This window comes from Mustela lutreola, chromosome 11 (assembly GCF_030435805.1).
Source record: "Mustela lutreola isolate mMusLut2 chromosome 11, mMusLut2.pri, whole genome shotgun sequence".
NCBI classification, from domain to species: domain Eukaryota; kingdom Metazoa; phylum Chordata; class Mammalia; order Carnivora; family Mustelidae; genus Mustela; species Mustela lutreola.
Window position 1 is genome coordinate 27,475,453 of NC_081300.1, and position 23,980 is coordinate 27,499,432.

Below are 23,980 nucleotides of genomic sequence, written 5' to 3' on the forward strand. Positions count from 1 at the left end.
AGTATGTTTGCTGTGCCAGGTGGTTTCTCTGTAAATCCAAATAGTGGATAAAGTTTATTTTTTCCTCCCCCTTAATTTTTTGACTCCTTTTTTTTTTTTTTTTGCAAGTGTACTTTATCTGTATGTAATAGTAGCCTGTATTTATATTCACCAAGGGAAAGAGCAGTGTTCAATTTTCTATATCCCGCTATTTATTTTCCCCCCTTGCCCTGCAATTTTCCACTGGGGTACTGGAGATTAGAAGAGGAGTGAAAGGTTGTTAGCTTTTTTGTTTTGGGAATTTCACTAGGCAAGAATTTTATTGAAATTTGAAGAATGCCATAGCATTTACTTTTTTTTATGTGAACTTGGTACAGTTTATAGATGTAATGGAAAACTAAGTTTTGCTTTATGCCATGTTTTTGTGTTACTCAATAGAAACCATTTAGTGAATAAGTTAATGATTTTATATATTGAACTACCTGAAGAATACTGAAATGGGTGCTTTCGTTTTCAGAGCACTTCAGGCTTTCATTGTTTTTGTGGAGGCAAGTTGCAGGGTGGGTGGAGAGTGTGGTCGGGAGATGTATTTGTACAATTCTGATGCATGCTGACATAACTAATTTTTGCTCTTAAATCTTCAGAACTTGATCAGGTATATATCATGGTTTTTTTCCCTGAAGCCTTTTTTAAGAGATTGTAAGCAGTGTGTATAGCAGCCACTGACTTGCGTTTAACAGCAAATTTATACTTACCAGGAAAGTAATTCAGTTAAAGGCTTACGAATAACAGTACAATCACTGGCTGATTCCATGACCTCTAGCCTCCTGGTTTCCCTTCCTTCCCTGGCCGCCATGTTGGTGTTCTTGGGGCTCTGTCCCTTTGCTTGTCTCTTCTCTTCATTCTTCATGAACTAGCCTCTTGTTTTCTCGGCTTCGCTTCAGTGTTCTAGGCGTGCACGACTCCCCTACCTATAACGTGATTCCAGGGCTGTGTCCTCTGTGAGAGCTGGACCGCAGTAGCCCTTCAGCACAGACTCTTCACTGTTCTTAGACGTCTCCCACTCGGCAGACTGCAGCTGCCTCATCCAGTCTCCCCTCAGATCTCGTCCTTCCAGCCTCTGTTATCCTGTGTGATCATGCGAGCTCTGGGTGGAAAGGGCTGGAGAAGGTATTAGTGGAGGCCTCTGGGATGTGTGATTGACCAGGAGCAGAGGGCTGGCGGTAGTGTCTGCTTAGCACGCTGGCTCTGTGTTGCTCTAGGTTTTGCCCCTCGTGTGAGTGGAGTTTCAGGGGCAGGCATGAGAAGAGAGCCTAGACTCTGCACTTGAATTCTGCAGTCCAGTCTCCCTTGTCCTGTTACTGCTGTTTCTTTCACAGCTTCAGCCAGGAAAGGTACCTTGACTGGCCCGCAGTCAGGGGCTAGTAGGTGGGATTCCCACTCATCCCCCTGGATTCCAGCCCAGATGACTCTGGCTGTGCTCACTCCCAGCACGGTTACTAGGAACCAGGAAGGTCAAGTGTCCAGGTGGACAGTCCTTTTCATAGGTTCTCTTGACTGCAGTCTCTTCACCCTAGGTCTTTGTGAATTTGTTTTGGATTTTTATTTAATTTTCATTCCTTTGTAAAGTACACATGTTATTTGATTCAAGTTGAAAAAATTAGTTTGTGAAGGATGCTAACCTACTGTCTTCTGTCCCTGCCCCAAAAGGCTCTGCGGAGCAGCTGCTGAGCCCTGAGTGTTGGAAAGCCACTCTGAGAGCCCTGGGCTGCTGTGCCCCAAACTGCCAGCAGGGGGCAGCCTCTGCAGAGAGCTCGGTGCTTCAAAGCTCTCAGGATGTTCTCTTGTCTGACAAGCAGGTGTGTAGCATTGGTGTCTGTAGTTTATATCTCTGCATTCCTTTTCTGTTTCCTTTGATCTCTGTTTTTTAAACAGTTGGAACACATTCGCAATTTTTATCTAAAAAGCTGCAGTTCCGTGCATTATCTTTAAGAGCCCTGTGTTTTTGTCAGTCGCTTGCTTCCTCCCATGCACCCCTTGCCTTTCTCTCACCCCTCAGAGCCTGTCTTGCTCATCCGTTCAAGAGCAGCCCAGACCCACCCTCTGGGTGTACCTGTCCTCCTCAGCTTACCCACCCGATACTTAGCCCCATGCCCCTGGCTCCTTCGGTCAGGTTTTCATGCAGCGTCCCACAGAGCCCTTGGTTTCATCCACATTATGTGGTCCACCTGACAGTGTATTGGGAAGAATGGTTCCTCTGCTCTAGAAAGAGTTTGAAATCTGCTGATTTACTTTTCCTATGCAAACAACTTCACAGCTCTGTTACAAAGTCCGAGCCCTCCATCATAGTCTAGTACTCTGCTGAAAGTAGACCTTCAGTAAGGACTCTTTGACCTGTCATTCTCTTCCAGGTAACAGAGACTATACAGTGGCTTTCAGATTTTTTTTATAAGCTTCGGTTATCCACCCTGGACTTTAAAAGCTTTGGTTTGTTCTCAAAATGGAGTCCTTACATGGCTGATATGAAGACGCTGTTGGGCTATCTTGTAAAACGGCTTCTTGACTGCGAAATGGCCCGCCTGGCTCAGGACCCATCTGCCAGCAGCAAAACAGGTAATATGTCTTTATGCCCCACGGAGCAAGGTGCTCTGACCTTCCATTATAAGAGACTTGATTAGACACATAAAGAGATTTAAATCTTAGCAATAAAACTAGATATTTGAGTGTCATGAAGAAGAAATAGGAAATATATAGCGTAGGTGTGACCCCTTCTAAGTGTCATACCTGTGTTCACTCGCACACTGTGTGCTTGCTGCAGCTTGTCTCTGCCCCTCCTTCATAGGGCATGGAACACGGAGATAGGTTTCAGTTTCTGGCTCTTTCTTCCTGTTGTTCTCATTGGGAAAAGGGTTCTGAATATTTAAACATTTATCTTTTAAAAAAATGTACGGTGTAAGATTATCCATGACACTGTGTTGTAGTAAAAATTCTTCGAGGGGCACCTGGGTGGCTCAGTCAGTTAGGCATCTGCCTTCGGCTCTGGTCATGATTCTGGGGTCCTGGGATCGAGCCCCGCATTGGGCACCCTGCTCAGCGGGGAGCCTGCTTCTCCCTCTCCTGCTTCCCCTGCTTTTGTTCCCTCTCTAGCTGTCTCTCTCTCTGTCTGTCAAGTAAATAAATAAATAAATAATCTTAAAAAAAAAAAAATCTTCAAGAAATTCCATTGCAGCAAATGAAAACACAAGCTTACTTAGTTACATGAAATGTGTTGTTTATCAATATAGGTCTGTGAGTATACAGATCATAAGTAGATGCTTTTTAGCATTATTAATGATATTGATGAAGGATGAGCTTGTTTCCTGTCTCTAAAAATTTTGCTTTCTTTTTAGTGCTGCAGTCCCTACATTCAGTTATCATCCAGCTTTTTAAGCCGTGGATCTTGGTTTTAGAGGACAATGAAAGGTAAATCATTTTTCAGATATTCCTTTTAAATTTACAGAGTTAAAGTTCTGATGGTATTTGGCAAAAGGGATGCATTCATGGATTTCATTTTTTTATGTAGGGCCATATTAAATTTAGAAAATGCTTCCTTAAAAGGAAACTTAAGACATTTTCTGCTTCTGGAATTATTAGTCTGGTTGATCAGATCTGTTACCTTGGAAGCAAAATAGATACTCATTTCCAGTTTTCTACAAAAAGATGTTGAATAAATTTTGGTGCTTAATTTCAGAAAAACAGATGTTAATCTCCTGAATTAGATTTTGATAATATACTACTGTAAAATATGAGACTAACTGAATTTTATCCAGTACCTCAGTTATTTATTTTTTGGGACTAAATCGGCTTTTGAATTACTGGGAGGAATGAGCCCCTTTCACATGAGCTCAGCGATTAAATGAAAACATGATGTTATGAGGATTTAAAAGAGAGGTGGAGAACTATTTGCATGTGGGGAGTTACCTTCTTAGTCTTCTTTCCCCTAAAAGCATGCAAAGAAAGCTAGGTGAACTTGTCAGGAGATTGTTAAAATTACAGCAGTGCTAGATATCACAGTATTTAAGGTGTTCTCACAAATATCAATCTGTTGCTGAGACTCAGAAAATATGAGTGGCTTGTTCTTAGTTCCACCAGTGGTTGAGGGCCAGAACCGGGAACAGAGCTCAGGGCACCTGACGTCTCTGTCAAGATCTTTGTATTAACCCATGTTGCTCCAAGAGCTCGTTGAGGAAAATAGAAAAGTTTCTGGATCTTTGTTTTTGCTAGCGGACTATCCTTAATCTGCAAGCTTTAGGATTCCACACTGGCTCCCAGACTGCTGGCAGTAAGGCAGAATGTGCTGTTTATTTTCAGGAAGAATTAATAGGATTTCTTTTGCTATTGAGGTTTCTGGACCCAATTCAGAAACTAAAATGATCATATTAAGAGTTTTTTTCTTTGGTTATCTCCTGTCCATTTGTGGCCATCTTTCTGTTACATGGATTTTTTTTTTCTTTTTTTCCATGTTTTAGGTAGACAGAATTGTTGAGGCAACTTAGCGGCACATGCCTGAGGCATTTGAAATGTAACCGAGATACACAAGTGTGTAAATTGGGTATAGAAGGGTGTTAATCTATATAGACAACACCCTTCTGGAACTTAATTGCTTTGGAATAAAGGTTTAGAAGGAAATTAAATAAAATTGTGTGGTTGATATTATGAGCTACAATTCACAGCAGTTCAAGTGGTCTGAGTGTGTCTTGGGGCTCCATAATATACAGTGTTCTATAGACTGAGGCAGTTCCTAGACCCTGGGATCCAGAGTGATTTAATCATGGTGCTTTCCTTTCTAAGCCTGTGCTTCTTTTATTGAAAGCAGCCAACGACATTACCCCTGGCTGGAGAGTGACGCTGTGGTGGCCTTGAGCATCGTGCACTTGTTCACTGACTGTATCAACTCCTTGCACGAGAGTTTTAAAGGTAGGAAGATGTTTTGTTGTGTCTCTGCTTAGTTATCACTTTTTCCCTAAATCATTTGGTTTTTCTTTTGCCTCTACTTTTCCTACTTTGTTTAATTTTGTTTTAGTTGGGAAGCAGTCTTCTTTGATCAGAGAAGGTCAGTGTGACGTTTGTAACCTCTTACTGTTTGTAAGGTAGCTCTGAGCTGCATCAGCCTTGGACCGCGGGCAGCCGTTCTCTTCGCATACCCTCTGCCCTCTTGCTGAGCCTCATTCTGCCTTCTGTAACTCTAACTTCTTTTTCGTTTTTTTCTTTCTGTGCTTCATTTTGGGTGAATTCTTGAGGACTCCTCTGCAGTTTATTTAATCCCTCCAGCGGTGTCTAACCTGCTTTAAAAACAAATACAGAGGCACCTGGGTGGCTCAGTGGGTTAAGCCTCTGTCTTTGGCTCAGGTCATGATCTCAGGGTCCTGGGATCGAGCTCCACATTGGGCTCTCTGCTCAGCGGGGAACCTGTTTCCCCCTCTCTCTGCCTGCCTTTCTGCCTACTTGTAAGATCTCTCTCTCCCTCTGTCGAATAGATAAATAAAATATTTTTTTAAAAAAATACAAAAACAAAAACAACTGAATTTTTTATTTTGATCTCTAGAAGTCATGTTTGTTTGTTTTTCAAACCTATCCTGCTCCTTTTTTTTTTTTTTTAAAGATTTTATTTATTTACTTGACAAAGATCACAAGTAGGCAGAGAGACAGAGAGAGAGAGAGAGAGAGAGAGAGAGAGGGAAGCAGGCTCACCGCCGAGCAGAGAGCCCGATGCGGGGCTCGATCCCAGGACCCTGACATCATGACCTGAGCCGAAGGCAGAGGCTTTAACCCACTGAGCACCCAGGCACCCCTCCTGCTCCTTTTTCATAGCATCTTATATAACTTTTGTTTACAATTCTAATTTGTATTTCTTTGAAATCTTTAAACATACTTTCCTTTATGATCTGTGTGCAGTAATAATGATCTCAAGCTCCTGTTGGGGATGGCTTACGCTGCAGTTAGGTGTTCCTTCAGACTCAAACTGGGAGGTTTGTTTCCTCATGGATTTAAAGTTTTGTACTGTGAGCACACATTTAGAGAGATTCTCTCTGTGGGCATTCTGTCGAGACCAGGCTAAGGGTGTGTCCTGCAGAGGGGATCTGCATTTGTGGCCCTTCCTTTGTGGTCTCTCACGGTCGTGTTGTAAACAGACCCCAGACTCACTTGTAGTCGGCCTCAGTGATGATAGTCAGCTTGTCCCCCCACCTCGACTCTGAGTCAAGGGGTGAAGGCAGAGAAGGTCCCTTTTTTTTATTTATCTGCTCTTTCACGGAGGGCAGTGTCCCTGGGTGACTCTTCGTGCTGTTAGAACCCCACGGAAGCACAGTCCACGGGAAGCCGAGGCTTCGATGTCTGTTCAGTACCCGGGTTTCCCGGTCTGTCTTTGCTTCTGGTCCCTGCTTCTGGCCCTGTTTTCTTCCACCGAGCGTACCCAGCTGTGTGATCTCAGAAGTATTTTATTTTATCTAGATATCTACATGTTTTGTATTGAGAGCTTCATAAAGACATTTGTCCACACCCTCCTCCAAGATTCTTGCAACTGCCCTGTTTTTTTCTGTCTCCACTTTCTGTTCCTGGCTGTTGACTAGATTAATTGTCATGAAATGTGTTTATATCCTATATATTCCTATTTCCAAACTTTTTAAAGTGTCATGTTTCAGGCCAGCATTCCGATATGTCTGGCCCAGTGTAAGCATTCTGTGATGGTCTCTTCCTGGAAGCCTTCCACTCCAGCCATCCTGCTTGAAGCACTGTTTCGCGAATGTCCTTCGCCCTCCCCTCGCTGCCCTTGCTCATCCTGATTCCACTACCACACGAAGCCTCAGGGCCTTTATGGTCTTCTGCACGTGCGTTTATCTGCATGTGTTTCTCTCCGGCCTCTGAATCTTCATAGCACAGCTCTGCGGTTTGAGTCCTTGTGGGTTTGACACTGTGATGGAACCACAGTTCCAGAGACCTGTTTGGGACGGTGGCTGTGCAGATCAGAGGGAGAGGGGTGGGAGTGGGCAAGGAGCGCGCTCCGACCCCCATCCAGGTGTGACTCCTGTGAGAGGCGAGTGGGAAGGAAGGGCAGCAGATGCGGCTCCGTCCAAGGGGCGACCAGCAGCTGCGACTGCCAGGCAGGGATGCCGCACCAACCGTTCCCACGCTAGGCAGAAGTGGCCAGCTCTGTGCCCAGCCTTGGGCTCCCCATAGGCACTGCAGTGTGTTCTGAAGGACCCCTGGCCTGCTGGGCACCTCCTGACTAGTGTGCCTCTGTGGCTGCCCCATGTCTGTGTGGCACGTAGTCACCGACCTAACAACGTGGCATTCAGTCCTGAAAAACAACTAACGTGCGTGTATAGAACAGATTTAAGTTTACAGTAGAATTGAGCAGAAAGTACATGGAGTGCCCATATTACCTGCCCCCTCACCAAACACACATAACCCCCCCGCTTCCTGTCAGTGTCCACCACCAGAGCGGTGTGCTTGCTGCACCCATTGAGCCTGCACGGACACCTCATGTCGCCCAAAGCTCATGGTCTACGTTACTGTTCACTCCTGGTGTTGTACATTCTGTGGACTTTGACAGCTGTGTAATGCACATATCTGCCATTATGGTATCCTGCGGGGTAGTTTCATGCCCCCAACGATCTTCTCTGTTCTGCCTACTCGCCCCTCTCTCCCCACTAATTCTAGGTGAGCACTGAATTTTTTTTTCTTGTCTCCATAGTTTCAGATTTTCTTGAATGTCAAATACTTGGAATCATATATTTTGTAGCTTTTTCATACTGGCTTCTTTCACTTATTAATATGCATTTAAGTTCCTCCAAGTCTTTTTATGGTTTGATAGCTCATTCCTTTTAGTGCTGAACAGTGGTCTGTTGTCTAGATGTACCTCATCTAGTATTTTTTTGAGAGAGAGAGAAAGCACATGGGAAAGTGAGAGGAGGGAACAGGAGGGTTCATGGCTAACATCAGGAATTGGTAGCTGAGTTCAAGGTGAGGAAACAGAACTATGCAAAGCAGGAAGAAGTATTGTAGCCTTTTACTGAGATCTTCTGATTCAGCGCTCTCCTTTTATTCATGAGAAAATGAAGAATCAAAAAGAAAAATGAATTTATCTGATCTCATAGAACTTATGTGTGTCTAGGCTAAGTCTTGTCCTAAGAGACATCTGCCTTTTAGACACTTACCTACATATCTATATTTGGATTTAAACAAAACCATCTTTTATTCATATTTAAATAAAAGCTACCCTTACCTTGTCTTAAAAGGTTAAAAACATGTTAATGTTTCATGCTGTAGTATAAGTAAGGACTGTGAATCAAGGGCACAGGGATGTTGGAAATGGTAAATGAATTGGTACCATGGGTTGATGATCCTTGGTCATTTCTCAAAAGCCACTACTAAGAACCACCATCAGGTTTCTGTTGTTGTGGGAGGCTGGCTCTCTCTTCTTTGACTACATTCATCCCCATGTGTAGAACCAGAACAGCTGAAAAGTTTTGTTTTAGATTACATTGGCATTCACTCTTGGGGGCACTGAGATAGTTAATACTTGTGGCGATAATCCCGAGTGATCCATGTCGTAGAGGAGTGTCACTGTAGAATAACTTAGCTGATTGACAGTTAATCGTCTGGTTGTACTGCACTATGGGTCATATTTTAGTCACGTGCAATATTTCATTTTGAGCGATATTGGAATCCTCCAAGGGGCCGAATGAATAAGCCTCCATGCTGGGGAGTGAGTATTTGCTGAGGGCAGCGGCCTGGAGGGATGCCTGGGGTGGTTGGGGTTGTGCAAGTGTATTGGAGTTAAAAAGCCATATAGCTAGAAGTTTTAAAGAAAAGCTGATCGCCCCTGCTGTCTTCCACCTACCAGCTTTTCATTCCCGTCCCCAAGTAAGTAATTGCAGTACTGGTCTTTACTATTAAATTATCTTCAGTGTTTTTTTTTTTCCTGACACATGAAAATTTTTGAAATTTGGTCATTATTGAGAACCTTGGGTTTTAGATTTTTTAGTTCACATTTTTGTTTTGTGTTTGTTTTTAAAGATAACCTGAAAGGTCTTCAGCTGTTTTTTCCGTTTGCATTATAGATAAGCTGCTGCCAGGTGATGACGGAGCCCTTCGGTTACACCTGATGCACTACTGCGAAGCGTGTACAGCGCCCAGAATGCCGGAGTTCATTCTGTACGCCTTCCACAGTGCCTACCGGAGACTCCCGTGGAGGGACCTGCACCCTGACCAGATGCTCATGGAGGCCTTCTTCAAAGTGAGCTCTCGCTCCCCGCATCACAGCCTGGCTCCCCGGGAGCAGCCCGCTCGCTGTGACTGTCAGGCATGGCTGCCATGGGTGCACAGTGGGCCGTGTCTGCGTCCTGGGTGGTCCGGGGTGCTTGCGGGAAGCAGCCTTTCATGGAAATCATTTCACTGCGGGAGGAGGTGACTGGAAGACATTTGTAGGACCGATTATAAAGCCAGGGAAAGATGTTGACTGTCGTATGGCTGTCACCCCTGGACCTCTTTAACATTGTTGTATAAGTACATAGTTTAATGACTGTTGTGCTCAGTCTTGGTGTCTGTGGGTTTGCATTTTTTTCTAGGACCGTATCATCAGGCTTCCATATCGTTAAATGTTCTATTAAAGCAAAGCGTAATTGGTACTCAAGCCATTAGTTTCTTTAAGCAGGTGCATAAGGGGATAATGCTGTAGGAGTTGGAAGTGCATCCTAACAACCAGTGATGTGTCATAGTCATGTGAAGACCCAACATGACTCAGAAAAATTGCCAATGTGTGTGTGAGTCTTAGCAGTACAAACAGTAGTTATAAAAACAGCCCCAGCAGCGTCACTTACATAGTGCCCGGTATTTTTGTTGTTTTGTGGTTCTTAAATTTCCATTTTTAAAAAACGCATCATCATCTCATCTTAGCTCTTCATAGTTCAGTTGATTTATTCAGCCACCAGTTCTTTTACATTTCCTCTTCACTTGATGTCCCTGAGACCCGAGAGGTGCTTTCATTCCTGCAGGTCCCCGGTGGCGTAGAACAGGACAGTCCGTGGATCGGGCGGTGCCCTGTTAGCGCTGTCCGCGGAGAGTGCTCAGGGCTGCGCTCTTTGGCGCCAGTTCCACAGCTGAGCTCTGGGGAAGGCCCAGCACAGCCATCTCAGAAAGTGAAGCTTGGCGATTTTGTGGCCAGCTTTAGTATATGAGATAGGTCCTGAGTAGGCATTTATCACCGTTACGAACATTTGTTTAAAGAGCCGAAGGGTAGCTTTCAGTCAGTGCCCGGCCTCAGCTGTGTGACAGATGAAATGGGAGCATGGCCCCTGAGGGCTGCTGTAGCCTCGGCCTGTCTGGGGATTTTTGTCTAGTGAGAGAAGATGCTGACCCGGCTGGAAATGGGAAGCTTTCAGCTCTGTGTGTCCTGCTGGAGTAGGAAGGGATGTGTTTTGAGGGGTTTGGGGAGAGGAGAGAGAACAGGTGGTAAAGGAGGATGAGGAATCATTTTCTAGAAGGGGAGAGAAGCAGCAGGTAGCGTGCTGTGATGATGGTCGTTCCGGGAGGGCATGAATCATCACCAGATTGCACTGACTGTGGTTTTACAAATGGAGTAGAGCTTTTTAATCTTCATTTTAAATAGAAAAATTTATAGCTAGCCATGTTTTATTTTAAACACGCCGAAGTAGGCTAATAAGGGGTAACTCTGACGTTGGTTATATACTGTAAAATACATTTACTGTTCTTCACCCATCCCTAATATATTTTAAATATATTTTAAATAGGATTTAATTAAACATTATGCAGCCATTAAAAATCACAAAGCCTAATGATGTGGAGACATTTTTATAACATAACATTATGCCAAAAAGGCAGTATAAAAATTATATACAGTACTAAAGTGGGTCTCAAAGTATGGTCCTAGGACCAGCAGTGTCCACAGCACCTGGGAGCTCCTTAGAAACCCAAATTTCTGCTCTCACCCTGGATGGAGGAAATGAAAAATTCTGGGAGTGGGGTCCCACAATCTGTGTTTCAGTGAGTCCTCCAGGTGGTTCTGATGCACAATCAGCTTTAGGAACTACTGACTAGTAGATCTCAACCTTTGTTCTGTCCTAGCACATCTGAGGACCATGATGGAGTCCCCTGAGCATTGGGGACATTTGCCACCCTGCTTAAAGCTGTGGAAGGTCATTCCTCTCCTGTTGAGAATTAATGGAATAAATAATGAACTCTAAATAAGCTGATAAATGTACACATTCACTGAGCATGAAAGAAAAAATTTTACAAATGTTAAGTCTAAATCTTTGGAGGGAGGGATTCGTAGATTTTTATAATTGAAAAATTATTTTTAAAAATTTAATTTAGTAGGCATTGATTTATATACATTTCCAGTAACACAGACAGTTTAAAGGAAAACCTTGATTTTGATTCATTTCCCTTTAAGGTGGAACGAGGAAGCCCTAAGAGCTGCTTCTTATTTTTGGGTTCTGTCCTATGTGAAGTCAACTGGGTCAGTGTGCTCTCTGATGCCTGGAGCCCCAGTCCCCGTCCAGAGACCCGGAGCATGATCGTCTGCCTCCTTTTCATGATGATTTTATTGGCAAAGGAAGATGAGCTGGTAGACCAAGCAGTAAGTGTGGAGGGCCTGTGGTGAAGGCTTGGCAAGGCTTCCTAGGGCCGCACTCCTGCGAGGTTGTAGCTTTTCATTTGTTTCCCTAACACCTGTCACTGTGAGTATCTGCTTGGCATCTGGGGTGTGCCTTCAACAGGGGACTGATTCTCTGGGATCATTCATAGTCCCGTTCTGGGTTATGAAGGGAAACACACTGAGTTAGAGAATGCACGTTAGGTTGACTTTACATCTCCTTAATTGCTAGTTCTACCACTAGATCTGAGACTTCCTTTGAAAATTGGGTTCTGAACACTTAAAAGTTAATCTATTTTTGCCAAGACCTTGGCTGTTATTTTCATATTTCTAGCTTCAATAGATGACATCTTAACTGTGCTTATCATATAGACCATCTAGTGATCACTGTTAACCGGAGATACATATTTCTGGGAAAGTGAAGACTCCAAAACTGAAGGAGTATGTATTGTATTTTTAGGATTCACCTCTCCTGAACCTCCTTGGACAAACAAGCTCACTCTCGTGGCATCTCGTGGATACCGTGTCCTACCAGAGCGTGCTTGGTTATTTCAGCAGCCATTACCAGCCAGCCATCATCCTGGCAAAGGAATCTTCTGCGGAACTAATCATGAAGCTCCTGAGAGTGTCTGCAGGCCTTTCCATCCCTATTGACAGCCAGAAACATCTTGTAGGTTGAGTGGGTGCTTTAAAAGGCAGAGTGTTCTTCAGGTCGTGGTAGTGGGGGTGCTGCTGAGGACAGTCTCAAACCCCGTGATGGCTCAGCTGAGCTGTGGAGGATGTGTGTCATGGTGTACTCCTCTTCTGGCCTTTCAGGTCTTGTAGTTTTAACTACCTCTCTTGGTAAACCTTCACTTACTAGCTGTACCAAACGCTAACAAGAAGTCAAAAGGACCGAGGACGGCCACCGTTGGTTTAGAGATAGGGATGCCGTTAGCGGCAGAATGGCAGCGAAGGTACGAGCATGCATTTGAAGCCTGACAAACTCTGGCCCCCAGCTTACTGCCATTCTGATGTCGGTTTTCTCATCTGAATTGGAAATAATATTTTGTCTCAAAGTGTTGTGAGAGTTAAATCAGATAGTGAACATAGAGGTTTTTGGAAAAGTTTCTGGCAAGTAATCAGTGTGTAGTTAAGTTGCTATTGATGTAGTGAAAAAGAAGAGTGTTCTGGAATGTGGGAGGATGTGGGTGCTGGAGTAAGTGTTACCACAGATTTGCATGTCCCTAGACATAGGGCCCTTAGACACATACCTGTCTTCATGTGGCCTCCTGCTGTGTCCCCACCTCTCCTTCCGGAAGCATTCAGAGCAGTGACACGCCCCCAGGGAATACTCAGTTAACACCTCTGGGGTGGATTCTATGAATGCTCCTTTTGTTGTTTGTCAGGATGCAGTTCCAAAGTGCCGAGCCTTCACTCATCAGATGGTTCAGTTCCTCAGCTCCCTGGAACAAAATGGAAAAATCACCTTAGCCGCCCTAGAAAAGGAGATGTCTAAGCTCTTGGATGATATTATCGTCTTTAACCCACCTGGTGAGTGGCCACGGGCAGTCATATCTTCGTTCCGTCGGTGAATCCCTGCTGTGTGAGGCCTTCTGAGATCAGGGGGTGCTGGGCAGGACACTTTCCATCTTGTTCCCACAGAAGTGGTGCTGGGAAAGAGGACAGGCTCCCAGGGACATTGTCATCTCAGCACCGGGGGAGGCACAAAAGAACTTGAGGAGGGGTTGACACTGTCAGATGCTGGTGAGGCTAACGGGACTGAGGACCTAGCTAGACAGCTGGAGTCAGTGAGTAGGAGGGAGCCAGAGACGGCCCCTGTGCGGCCTTCCAACATGCTTTCGCTCCTCACTGAAAGAGCCCTTCAGAGTCGCCTGGAGACATGTAAAGAAACTCTGTGTGGAGAACTCATGCTCCTGGCAGTTGGTGGACAGGGTGTCCTGACTTCTGCTGAAAAGAACTAAGAATGCTGGACAAAGTGTTTTTAAGAAACCAACAATGAAACTTGTCATGAGGTGGTGGAAAATCTTAGAAGTCAGAAGCTAAGTGGGAGGAGGAACCTGTCAAGGGAGATGGAGTGCTGAAGCTGGCTCCCCCCCGAAGACTTCCACAGAAGTGTCTTAAACTGGGGTGGGGTGGAGTTGAGGGGGCACTAAAGCCCAGGGCCTGCTGGAGACGGGGGCCTGAAGGGAGCTCGTGAGCATCGCCCACACAGTGGCATCCTCAGTGGAAGGATGAGCTGGAGGTAAACTTGCTCCTGGGAGAGGAGAGCAAAGACCGTGATCTGTTTGACCTGGGTGTTGGGTCAGATGTCTGTGTGGTGGGGAAAGAGCTACCTCTTTTGAAAAAATGGTAGGCATAAGTTGACCCTCATATGGGTCTGAGGCACAAATTCCTACTACTTAGATTGTCCAGAGAAAAATCCCTCAACCTGGGAACTAAGTTTTAGTGCTTTGGGTTGGCAGTGCCATTAGATGCCTGGTAGAGAGCACCCTCAGAGCTGTGTTGGAGAAACCCATCTTCAGCTCTGGCCTCAGAGTTCCAAGGAGTATGAACTCAGAGTTTAAAAAAAAGAAGTCATAAAATACACAAGGAAAATACACACACACACACACACACACACACACACACGGAAACAAAGCACCACAAGCAAGTCAGTAGAGAATGACTTAAGATATTGGAATAATTAGCACAGTAAACAAAAAAGTACTTTTATCTATTTGTTGAAATGAGAGAGATTTGAAAATGTCCATAAAGAGCAAGAAATTACAGAAACAGCTTTGAGAGAGAATCCAATATTCTAGAAATGTAAAATACAACACTTATAATAAAAACTTAATGGGTTAGTTTAACACCAGGTTCAACTCATCTGAAGAGAAAATTAGTAAACCCGGAGAATAAATATGAAGATGGTATCCAGAATGTAGAGCGGATGGAGGAAGAACGTGGAGGGGAGGTTAGAGGGCCTAGGGGACAGGCCAGGATGGAACGTACATGCAGTCATCTAGTCAGAATTCCCGGAGAGGACAGACAGAAAGGGGGGAGGGTGGGGGCAGTAATAGCCGGAGAGACAGCAGGGCTGAGAATTTTCCAGGGCTGATGAGCACAACACTCCTTGGGTTCAGCGAATCCTAAGCAGGACAGAGAAATTCACACCTCTACACACTTCACACTGTGGTGACGCTACACAAGCACCAGGAACAAAGGAAACAATTTTCACATCCAGGAAGGACAGACAAATGGGCAGACAGAAGGACACCTACAAAGGAACAACATTTACGCTGAACACTGACTTCTCAGTAGCAACAAAGGAAGCCGAGACCGTGGAACAGCTTTAGTGTGCTGTGAGGAGATGACCTGTAACCAGGACCTGTAAGCTAAGAGAGACCATCTGTCAAGGGTGAGAGTGATCTAAAGATGCTTTCATTGAAAAGAGTGTTTGTCCTCATGACATCACTGAAGGAAATCCCAAAGCCTGTTTTTTAGGTAGAAGTAGAGTGATCGCAAGTAAAAAGACTTGGATTATAAACAGGTAAAGTAGGCAGAGAAAGTGGTAAAATGTTAGGCACATACGGAAAACTACAGTAATCATGCATTTAGTGGTTTAAAAAGCAAAAGCTAAAATCAAACTGTATGACCACAAGTATACGTAAGTCAGGAAGGAGGTTGAGTTAAAAGCATTCTAAAGTTTTAGTATTGTTCAAGAGCTCAATAAACTGATTAAATTTACATCTTGATAAAATGTGAATGTTGAAATTGCTAAGAAATTCACTAGAAGTATAGAAATAAAATGTATAATTTCCAAGTTAGTGGAGAGAGATAAAAAGGAATGGCCAAAATGCATTTGGTCCAAAGAAGACAAGAAAAGAAGCTTGGAGAAGGTGAGAAAAATACCCAAAATAAGATAGTAAAGTTTAAGTACATCAGTAAATGTAAGTGGACTGACGCTCAGCTTAAAAGACAAAGTTTGTCAGCCTGGACTAATAATGAACAGTATCAAGCTTTAAGCTGTTTCTAAAAAGTACATACAGAGTGTAGGCTCTAGAAAGCTTTCGATAAGGCAGTCATATCAGGCGATTACTAAAACAGAAAGCTGGTGTAGTAGATTAATTTTGGATGGATAGGACTGTGAGGCAGAAAGCGTTACAGAGCCAGATGATCTCTAGGGTGTTTTCCTGCTTTGAAGTTGCATGATTAAATAAATAAATAAATAAATAAGAGTTAAAGAGAGTCTTTGAAAATTGATAAAAAGTTTAATTCACCAGGAGGATATAATAATGATAAGTGTATTTGTACCTACTTACACGGTAGCAGCTGCAAATACCTGAAGTGAAAACTGACACAGTTAGGAGGAGAAAAGTAAGATCCACTCAACGGTAAGAGATTTTGCCTTACATCTCACAGTAGTTGAAGAAGTTGAAGGAGAATCAGGCTGTAGGAAGTCTGAAGGGCCTTGCTGGGTCTTGTGTGCACATGGACAAGGATTTGTGTGCCCCATACGTGCAGAATTCACGCGGTGAGAGTTCACACGGTGTGAGTCCCCCTCAGAATGGCTAAGAAGCCTCACCCTCGATCAGCTTGGAGGCAGTCTCCACCAATCCCAAAGGACCAGTGAGCGACAGACCTCACACTTTCTAACCACAGTGCAGCGAATTTAGGAATCAATAACAAACTATAACTCTACCCTGGAAATTAAGAAGCAGACTGATGAGCAAAGAAACGATCATAATAGAAATTTAGAAGATTTAGAACTGGATAAAAAACCAGAATGCATCCAAACTGTGGGGTGTGGCTAAAGTGGGACTTAGTTTCTTGGCTTTCGATGCGTATATTAAAATTGTGAAAAGATGAAGGTTACTAAGATAAGAATCCAGCTTAAGAAGTTATAAAAAGAACAGCAAAATACAACCAAAGACTGTGGAAGGAGAGAGAGAATAATCCAGAGAATATACATAGGAAGGGAGTGAGTGTGAATATCAGTGAAAATGGCAAATAAGCGCGTAGGCGAATGTACAGGAAACGTGACTGTCTAAAGCAGTAGTAACAGTAATGCCTGCCAGGGTTAAGACACCAGCAGGGAGAGAGCTGGTGGGAGTCAGAGTGTTACAGAGCCCTGGCACCGTCTTGGAGCTGGTTAACATTCAGACTTTGGAAAGTTAAGAGTGCACGTGCAGTTGGTCAGGCAACCACTCTAAGAATGTTGGAATGTGTTCAGCTTCCAGACCAGAGGAGGAGAAAAGGAATAAGAAATAATGAACTAAAGATCAAAAAAGGGATGTAGAATTGGAGTAATAAATGGAAAGTATATTGTAAGGTTGTAGATTTAGACCCAGTTACATCAGGAATTACATTAAATATGAGTGACTAAAATGATCACACTGGATGAAAGAAGGAAGAAGAAGACAACCCAGTAGAACAAATGAACAAGTCCCTTGAATTGACATTTTACGAAAGAGATTATCCAAATGGCCGGTATATTTACAGAAAGGTGCTAACCATGTTCATCACCAGGGAAATGCAGATTCAATCCTTAGTGACAGGTGATGACACAGCCACCAGAATGAGTACAGTTAAGGTTTTGGTACCAGGTTGGTGAGTACATGGTCAGTGGAACTCATGTACTGCTGGCCACAGAGGACCTGGTACAACCATTTTTATTTATTTATTTATTTATTTATAATTTTTAAAAAAAATTTATTTATTTGACAGATCACAAGTAGGCAGAGAGATAGGCAGAGAGAGGAAGGGAAACAGGCTCCCTGCTGAACAGAGAGCCCGATGCGGGGCTCGATCCCAGGACGCTGGGATCATGACCCGAGCCGAAGGCAGAGGCTGCAACCCACTGAACCACCCAGGCACCCCGGTACAACCATTTTTAAAACTTGGCATCCATCATCTAATAGTTTGTGCATCCTGTGACTCAGAATTCTGCCCTTGGAATATTCCAAAAGAAATGCACCTGTACCCTGGGAGATGTGAACAGTTTCTGTAGCTCTGCATCTGAGTGGGAAAACCAGAAACAACCCATGTGTTCAGTAGATGAATTGTTGTAGTATATTTATATAATAGAATACAGCAGTGAAAATCTGCCACCACGTGGATGGATCTCACAAACATTCTAGTGTTTACTTAAATACCATTTGAAAATAGGCAACTGCAGTATTGAGGGAAGCATAGCAATTGAAAGCTGGGGTCATTGTCTGAGTTGGTTGGAACTGGTAAATAATTGGTTGAAATGTCTTAAACATACCTGCAGTATAGAATGGTATATAAGATGGTATTAAAAGCAGAGTCTGGAACCCGACTGCCTGGGTTTTCCACCTGCTGACTGTGTGATTGTACAAGTTGTATAACTTCATCTGCAAAATGGGGATAATAGTCGTACTACCTGTTTCATATGGGTATTGTAAGCCTGGGATGAGACAGTGCACTCCACCTTTTAGCATCAGCCCCTCTAACTAGTAACACCCAGTCAATGTTAAAAAAAAAAAAAAAAAGATTAGCAGGTGATACCAGAGAAACGGTTTTAGAATTGATTAAATGTGTTTAGGCTGTGAAGGTCAGATAATGGCTGGCCAAGTACAGGAGAGGAGGTCGTTCTAGAAGATCTTTCTCAGAAGAGTTACGGGAGCAGATCTGGTTTTTAAGAGAATGTTTGTTGTCTGTGTTGTTGATGCATAGGGAGAGGAGAGGGTAGAATCTATTGGGAGGCTCACTGTGTAAGTTTTTTGTTCCTATGAGTCATCTTAAAAGGCACATTAAAATTGCAATTGCTTTTGAGCTGAAATTCAGAGATAAGGAGATAAGGTCTTAGAGAAGAATGCCAGTTCCCATGGCAATACATGACGAAATACACACTTAAACACATAACGTTGTTGAACTTTGATCTAGAACTTTGGTTTCTGAAGTCCTTGCTTGATCATTATTAGGTCTTATAATATTACCTTAGGGTTTATTTAACACTTGCAGGTGGGTGAGTTTGATTTGATAGCTGTGGTAAGGCCCAGACTCTCCCTGCTCTCACTGACATGAATACGGAAGCCTTGTGGTGACAACGGCCTACTTCTTTCCGTTAAAAAATTTTACCTAGCTCAAGAAGAATTAGAAATAGTTGGGCAAAAACTATAGCCCTTTGAATAGTTTTCTCCACAAACACCTGGTGAGCAAGGTTTTTGTTTTGGGTTGTGAGGAAGGAATCCACCTCCTTAACCGCTCATTTACGGTGTCTTGTACAGTGAACTTGCTTTTTCTTACATGCTGTGTTCTTTTCATCTCTGGTTTTTTTGTTTTTTGTTTTTTGTTTTTGAAAGACCCATTTAAAATTTCAGTCTGTCCACTTATTTAAAAAACAAAGAAATGAGAGCTGATTAAGTTAGCTCTTTTAAGAAGGTTTAAAGGTGTTTCTTTACTTTAATATTTTGTTTTTAGTAATAACCTCTCTTCTTTGTAAATCACAGGAGAGTATCGACAGCTTTGGTAGTGGTGAGTGTGGAGGTATTTTTTTCTAGTAGGTTTATCACGTGACTTCTGGGATCTGTGTACTTGGTTTTCCAGATGAGCAAAGTTTGGAAGCTAATGTCTGAGTAAGCATGTTCTGATAAATAATTTGGTCTTCCATGCCAGCTGGATAACATCTCTTTATTAAAGTCTTGCTCGGCCACTTGCTATACCCAAGGGTCTCTCGGTGGTTCCTGCTGTGCTCGTGCGAAGTACTCATGTGCTGCATCCCAACCGTAACAGCGAAGCACCTTGCAGAGCATCTGCTTTGGTTCTCGGGTTCAGCTAGCGGAATTGTAAAAGGTGCCTGGTGTGCAGCCGAGGCTGCTCACAGTCATGCTGGCGTTCCGGCGGCCTCTCACGGTGTGTCTGTGTTCCCCTGCAGACATGGACAGCCAGACCCGACACATGGCCCTCAGCAGCCTCTTCATGGAAGTCCTAATGATGATGAACAATGCGACTATTCCAACGGCAGAGTTCCTCCGGGGCAGTGTCCGGACCTGGATTGGCCAGAAAGTGCACGGGCTGGTGGTCCTGCCCCTCCTGACAGCAGCCTGTCAGAGCCTGGCTTCCGTCCGCCACATGGCGGAGACCACGGAAGCCTGCATCACTGCCTACTTCAAAGAAGGTACGAAGCTCTCTTTCGGTGGGTCCTTTCCAGGGGAGAACAAAGCTTTGTCAGAAGGAGGTACCTTTCCTGACCACTCCCCCCAGTGGGTGATAGCGGCACACAGATTTCCTTGTTAAAGTAGCTAATACTTGAGTATACTGTATTTTGTTTTGTTTGCAAAGATCTGCAGTGAGCGTGAGAACCTGTGGCCCATGTCTGTCGGTACAACTATGGTTCTGTTTAGGGAACCCCTAGTTCACTTTACGGTGGTTTGGGGCGTCAGACCAGCCCATTTATGGTGGGCACATTGTGTAAGCCATAGGCCTGGCCACGCTTTTCAAATGCTATAAGCTAGAGTCTTTATATTAAGACCCGCTGTATTCTTTTTCTCTATTTTTGTCATTTGTTAAAATGAGTTTTCATGTAAGTCTTTTTATTGCTTTTTGTCACATCTTTTAAACTATTACAAAGAGCTTAATCCCCACCCCACCCTTGCCTTTAAAAAATCTTTCTTATTCCCTAACCTTCCCCTAAACTCTGATTCTGGAAACAATGTGGTCTGGTTAAGAAGAATGGCTCGGATTAGCACAGCTCAACTCATACCCTGACACACGATTGTGCATACAGTGGGAGAGAAAGAAGGGTGTTAGAGTAAGGAGGCTGAGGTGCTCATAACCTACCCCTGTCCTTTCTTGGCAAACCCATGACCTATCCCCATGTCACCCCATGGAAGGTGCTGTGCATGTCACCATCTCCCCACTGTCATTCCCCTCAAAGACTTGAGAACCATTAGGATAACACTCTTGCTTCAAATTCATTCATGCTACTAAAATAAAAAAAATTTTTTTCAATTGATTTCCACTGAGGGATGAGTCCAACAAAGCTTTGGAAAAGCGGAAATACTTCAGTAGGATAGAATAATAATTTTCCTTGGAAAAGCATAAATTTTCATAACATACTTAAAAGGTATTAGATGAAGAATCTTAGATGACTGGACAGGCAGTGTCTACCTGCAATTTTAATGACCATACAAAGACAAGAAGGGTGACTGTGAGAACACGGAGTTCTGATTTTGGCCCTCTGCAGTGGCTAGTGGGGGCACTGGCCCTCAGCACGGGGACTTTCCAGTGTAAGCGGCTGCCATGCTTCCCTTGGGTGGCCTCCGGGGACCTCCGTGGGCTTGACATGAAGCCTAAAGCGAAAAGACTCATGACAGCAGTTAAATAATTTGATTCCTGTTTTAATCTTGCTGTCTTTTCTTGGTGTTCTTTTCTTAGGTTCCCTCAATCAGAATTTAGGATGGGGCCCCATTCTAGTGTCCCTTCAAGTTCCTGAGCTCACCATAGAAGAATTTCTGCAGGAGTGCCTGTCCCTCGGCAGTTACCTGACTCTGTATGTCTACTTGCTTCAGTGTTTAAACAGCGAGCAGACGCTAAGGAACGAAATGAAAGTGCTGCTCATCTTAAGCAAGTGGTTGGAACAGGTGTATCCGAGGTTCGTAGGCCTGTAGCTGTGTATCACACTCACTGTATTATTACCTGTTAGCGCAGCCTTTTAAAGTACTGAGTGTGCCCTATACTTAAAATTCAAATGTGGACTTTCAGTTAAATAGAAAGACTGCACTTCTAATTTTGTTTTCCTCTGGGCCCTCCTCCTGCCCCACAGCTCTGCGCAGGAAGAGGCCAAGCTATTTCTGTGGTGGCACCAAGTCCTGCAGCTCTCGCTGATGCAGACGGAGCAGTGTGATTCGGTCTTGACAGAATCGGTCGTTCGAGTTCTGCTCATGCTTCAGAGCAGGCTGAGCCTGCTGGCAGAGGAGAGGCTTGGCTCTGGGATTCTGGGGGCAATCGGGCTGGGCCGGAAGTCGCCCCTGTCTAACAGGTAAGGAGGTACCTGCCACCGCTCTTGGAAATGGGCCTCGGCATCTGGTCCTGCTCAGGGATTGTGATGATTCAGTAGGTTTTTTGACTTTTAAGGGCTAGGGTTCCCCATAGATTAAGAGGGGAAAATCAGCACCTGATTACATTTTTATACTTTTTTAAAACATTTTTATTTTTTTCTCATTTTAGAACAACTTTGTTTTCACATCTAAAAAATGTTTTCTTAGTCGTATCTCTTGTCGTGTTTTGACTTTATAACCTGACCACACTCTGATTTCGGCCTGATTTTGAGCCAGTGAGGGTGTGCAAGGTTAGGTAAAATACCCCAGTTAGCTTCCTCACTGCGTACTTTGTCAGGTCCCCCAGGTCCCACGAGGCACTCAGTCTCCTAGAACTGGAAGTCAGGATGAGTTGAAGTTAACTGATAAGAAGGGTAAATAATGAGAAACAAGTCTTAAGTTTTTGTTGCTAAGAAATTCCGGAGCATGAAAGAATTTGCCACTCGCCTCCCTTTTATCTCACTTATTTGCATAAAGGTTTTCTTTCCAAGCCCTTATCAGTGTTGAAAAGAATTCTCTTAGGATTCTCATGTCAGCATTCTTACGGAATAGCTCATCCTCTTGTTGCAACTTTGGGAATCACTCAGTCCAAACCGGTTGACGACATGTCTTTGTTTGTGATAGAATTTAGCAGGACTTTGTGATTTCTGGGGCGCCTGGGTGGCTCAGTGGGTTAAAGCCTCTGCCTTCCGCTCAGGTCATGATCCCAGAGTCCTGGGATCGAGCCCCACATCGGGCTCTCTGCTTGGTGGGTAGCCTGCTTCCTCCTCTCTCTCTGCCTACTTGTGATCTCTGTCTGTCAAATAAATAAATAAAATCTTTAAAAAAAAAAATTGTGGTAGACTATAGGTAACATAAAATTTATGATGGCAACTCTTTTAAAATGTGCGATGCAGTAGCATTTAGTACATACATGGTGTTGCAGCCGTCAACCACTGTCTCTTTCCAGAATGTTTCTGTCACTCCAACAGGAAATCTTACACCCTTGAAATAGTTACTCTCTAGACCCCTGTCCCCTGCATCTCTTGACAGCCACTAGTTGACTTGCCAACTTTATTGAATCTACTCTGGACATTTCATATAAATGGAATCACATAGTATGTGACCTCGTGTCTGGCTTCTGTGACTTAGCATGAAGTTTCAAGACTCACCTGTGTTTTATCATGTAACTGTACCCCACTCCTTTTAACGGCTGAGTAATATTCCGCTGTGTGATGTCCCACATTTTGTTTATCCATTCATCATTTGATAGGCATTTGGGTTGTTTACACTTTTTGGCTGTTGTAAATAGTGTCACTGTGAAATTCGTTTACAGATGTTTGTTAGAACACCTGTTTTCTGTTCTTTTGGGCATATGCCCGGGGGTGGAATTGCTGGGTCATATGGTCACTCTGTCACTGAGCAACTGCCTAAACCTATTTTCCTACCCCATCTCTCACATTCACACCAGCAACATCTGAGAGTTCAAGTTATTTCTACATGCTTGCAGGACTTTTCTTCCTGAGTCTGAGTGTTGCTTACCTTTTTGGGCAGTGATAATGGAAGGAAAATTAATGTTCCTTCTTGATCTTTTTTAAGATTTGCCTGCAAAGGCTAATAACAACATTAGGTCTGAAATGTGTTTATCTTGTTTTTAAAGAGAAAATGTATTTATTTGTAAAATATTTCCTTTAATAGTCATTTACTTCTGACTTCTCCCTGACACCTAAGGTTCCGAGTGGTTGCTCGAGGCATGGCCGCCTTCCTTTCGGTTCAGGTTCCTTCGGAGGATCAGATCCGTTTGAAGCCTGGCACGGAATTACATCTGACCCCAAAAGCTCAGCAGGTCAGTAAAAACAGCTTTCAGCTCTGGGGTAGGAGTCCTTCAGCCGGCCTGCCCAGGAGTCGGGGAGGTGGCAGTGCTGGTCTTTACACATGACAATAGCACGAGGATGTGATTGTCCCCGAGTAGCTCTTTGGTGTGCTTTGCGTGCTGGGAAATGGTTACTGTATGTGTCTGCCTCAGGTTTTAAACCACCTTTGTAGGCTCTTGCCGCGAGCACCGTCTCTGTCGCCCTAGCAGAAGCAAGGTCGTGGGCAGACAAGCTGGTCTGGGATCCGATTGGGTTCTGATGAATATGGCTATGCTCACCGGCCACTTGGTGGGGGCTGGGCACTGGCACCGAAGCTGGGGCCACAGTGGAGACTGAGGTTAGCTGAGCTTTCACTGAGAACCAAGGAAGCAGGTCCTGTTCTGTGAGTCTGGAGGCTGACCACAGCTAGCTACTGTTGGAAGGACCAAACAGGGACAGAATGGCAGCTA

General features: G+C 44.0%; 1 protein-coding gene across 3 annotated transcripts in view; it reads left to right on the forward strand.

Annotated features, from left to right (window-relative positions):
* EPG5 (ectopic P-granules 5 autophagy tethering factor) overlaps positions 1-23,980 on the forward strand; it is a 105,521-nt gene that overhangs the window by 75,507 nt on the left and 6,034 nt on the right. Inside the window, exons 26-37 of one of the 3 annotated variants that reach the window (XM_059140865.1) lie at positions 1,690-1,838; positions 2,391-2,592; positions 3,369-3,441; positions 4,832-4,935; positions 9,081-9,256; positions 11,432-11,617; positions 12,093-12,302; positions 13,021-13,165; positions 19,515-19,757; positions 21,017-21,233; positions 21,405-21,620; positions 23,389-23,503. In XM_059140865.1, coding sequence (XP_058996848.1) covers positions 1,690-1,838; positions 2,391-2,592; positions 3,369-3,441; positions 4,832-4,935; positions 9,081-9,256; positions 11,432-11,617; positions 12,093-12,302; positions 13,021-13,165; positions 19,515-19,757; positions 21,017-21,233; positions 21,405-21,620; positions 23,389-23,503 — 2,036 coding nt within the window. Of the gene's footprint in view, positions 1-1,689; positions 1,839-2,390; positions 2,593-3,368; positions 3,442-4,831; positions 4,936-9,080; positions 9,257-11,431; positions 11,618-12,092; positions 12,303-13,020; positions 13,166-19,514; positions 19,758-21,016; positions 21,234-21,404; positions 21,625-23,388; positions 23,504-23,980 lie in introns of those variants that run through there. The other 2 variants (XM_059140863.1, XM_059140864.1) reach the window with 2 other exon arrangements.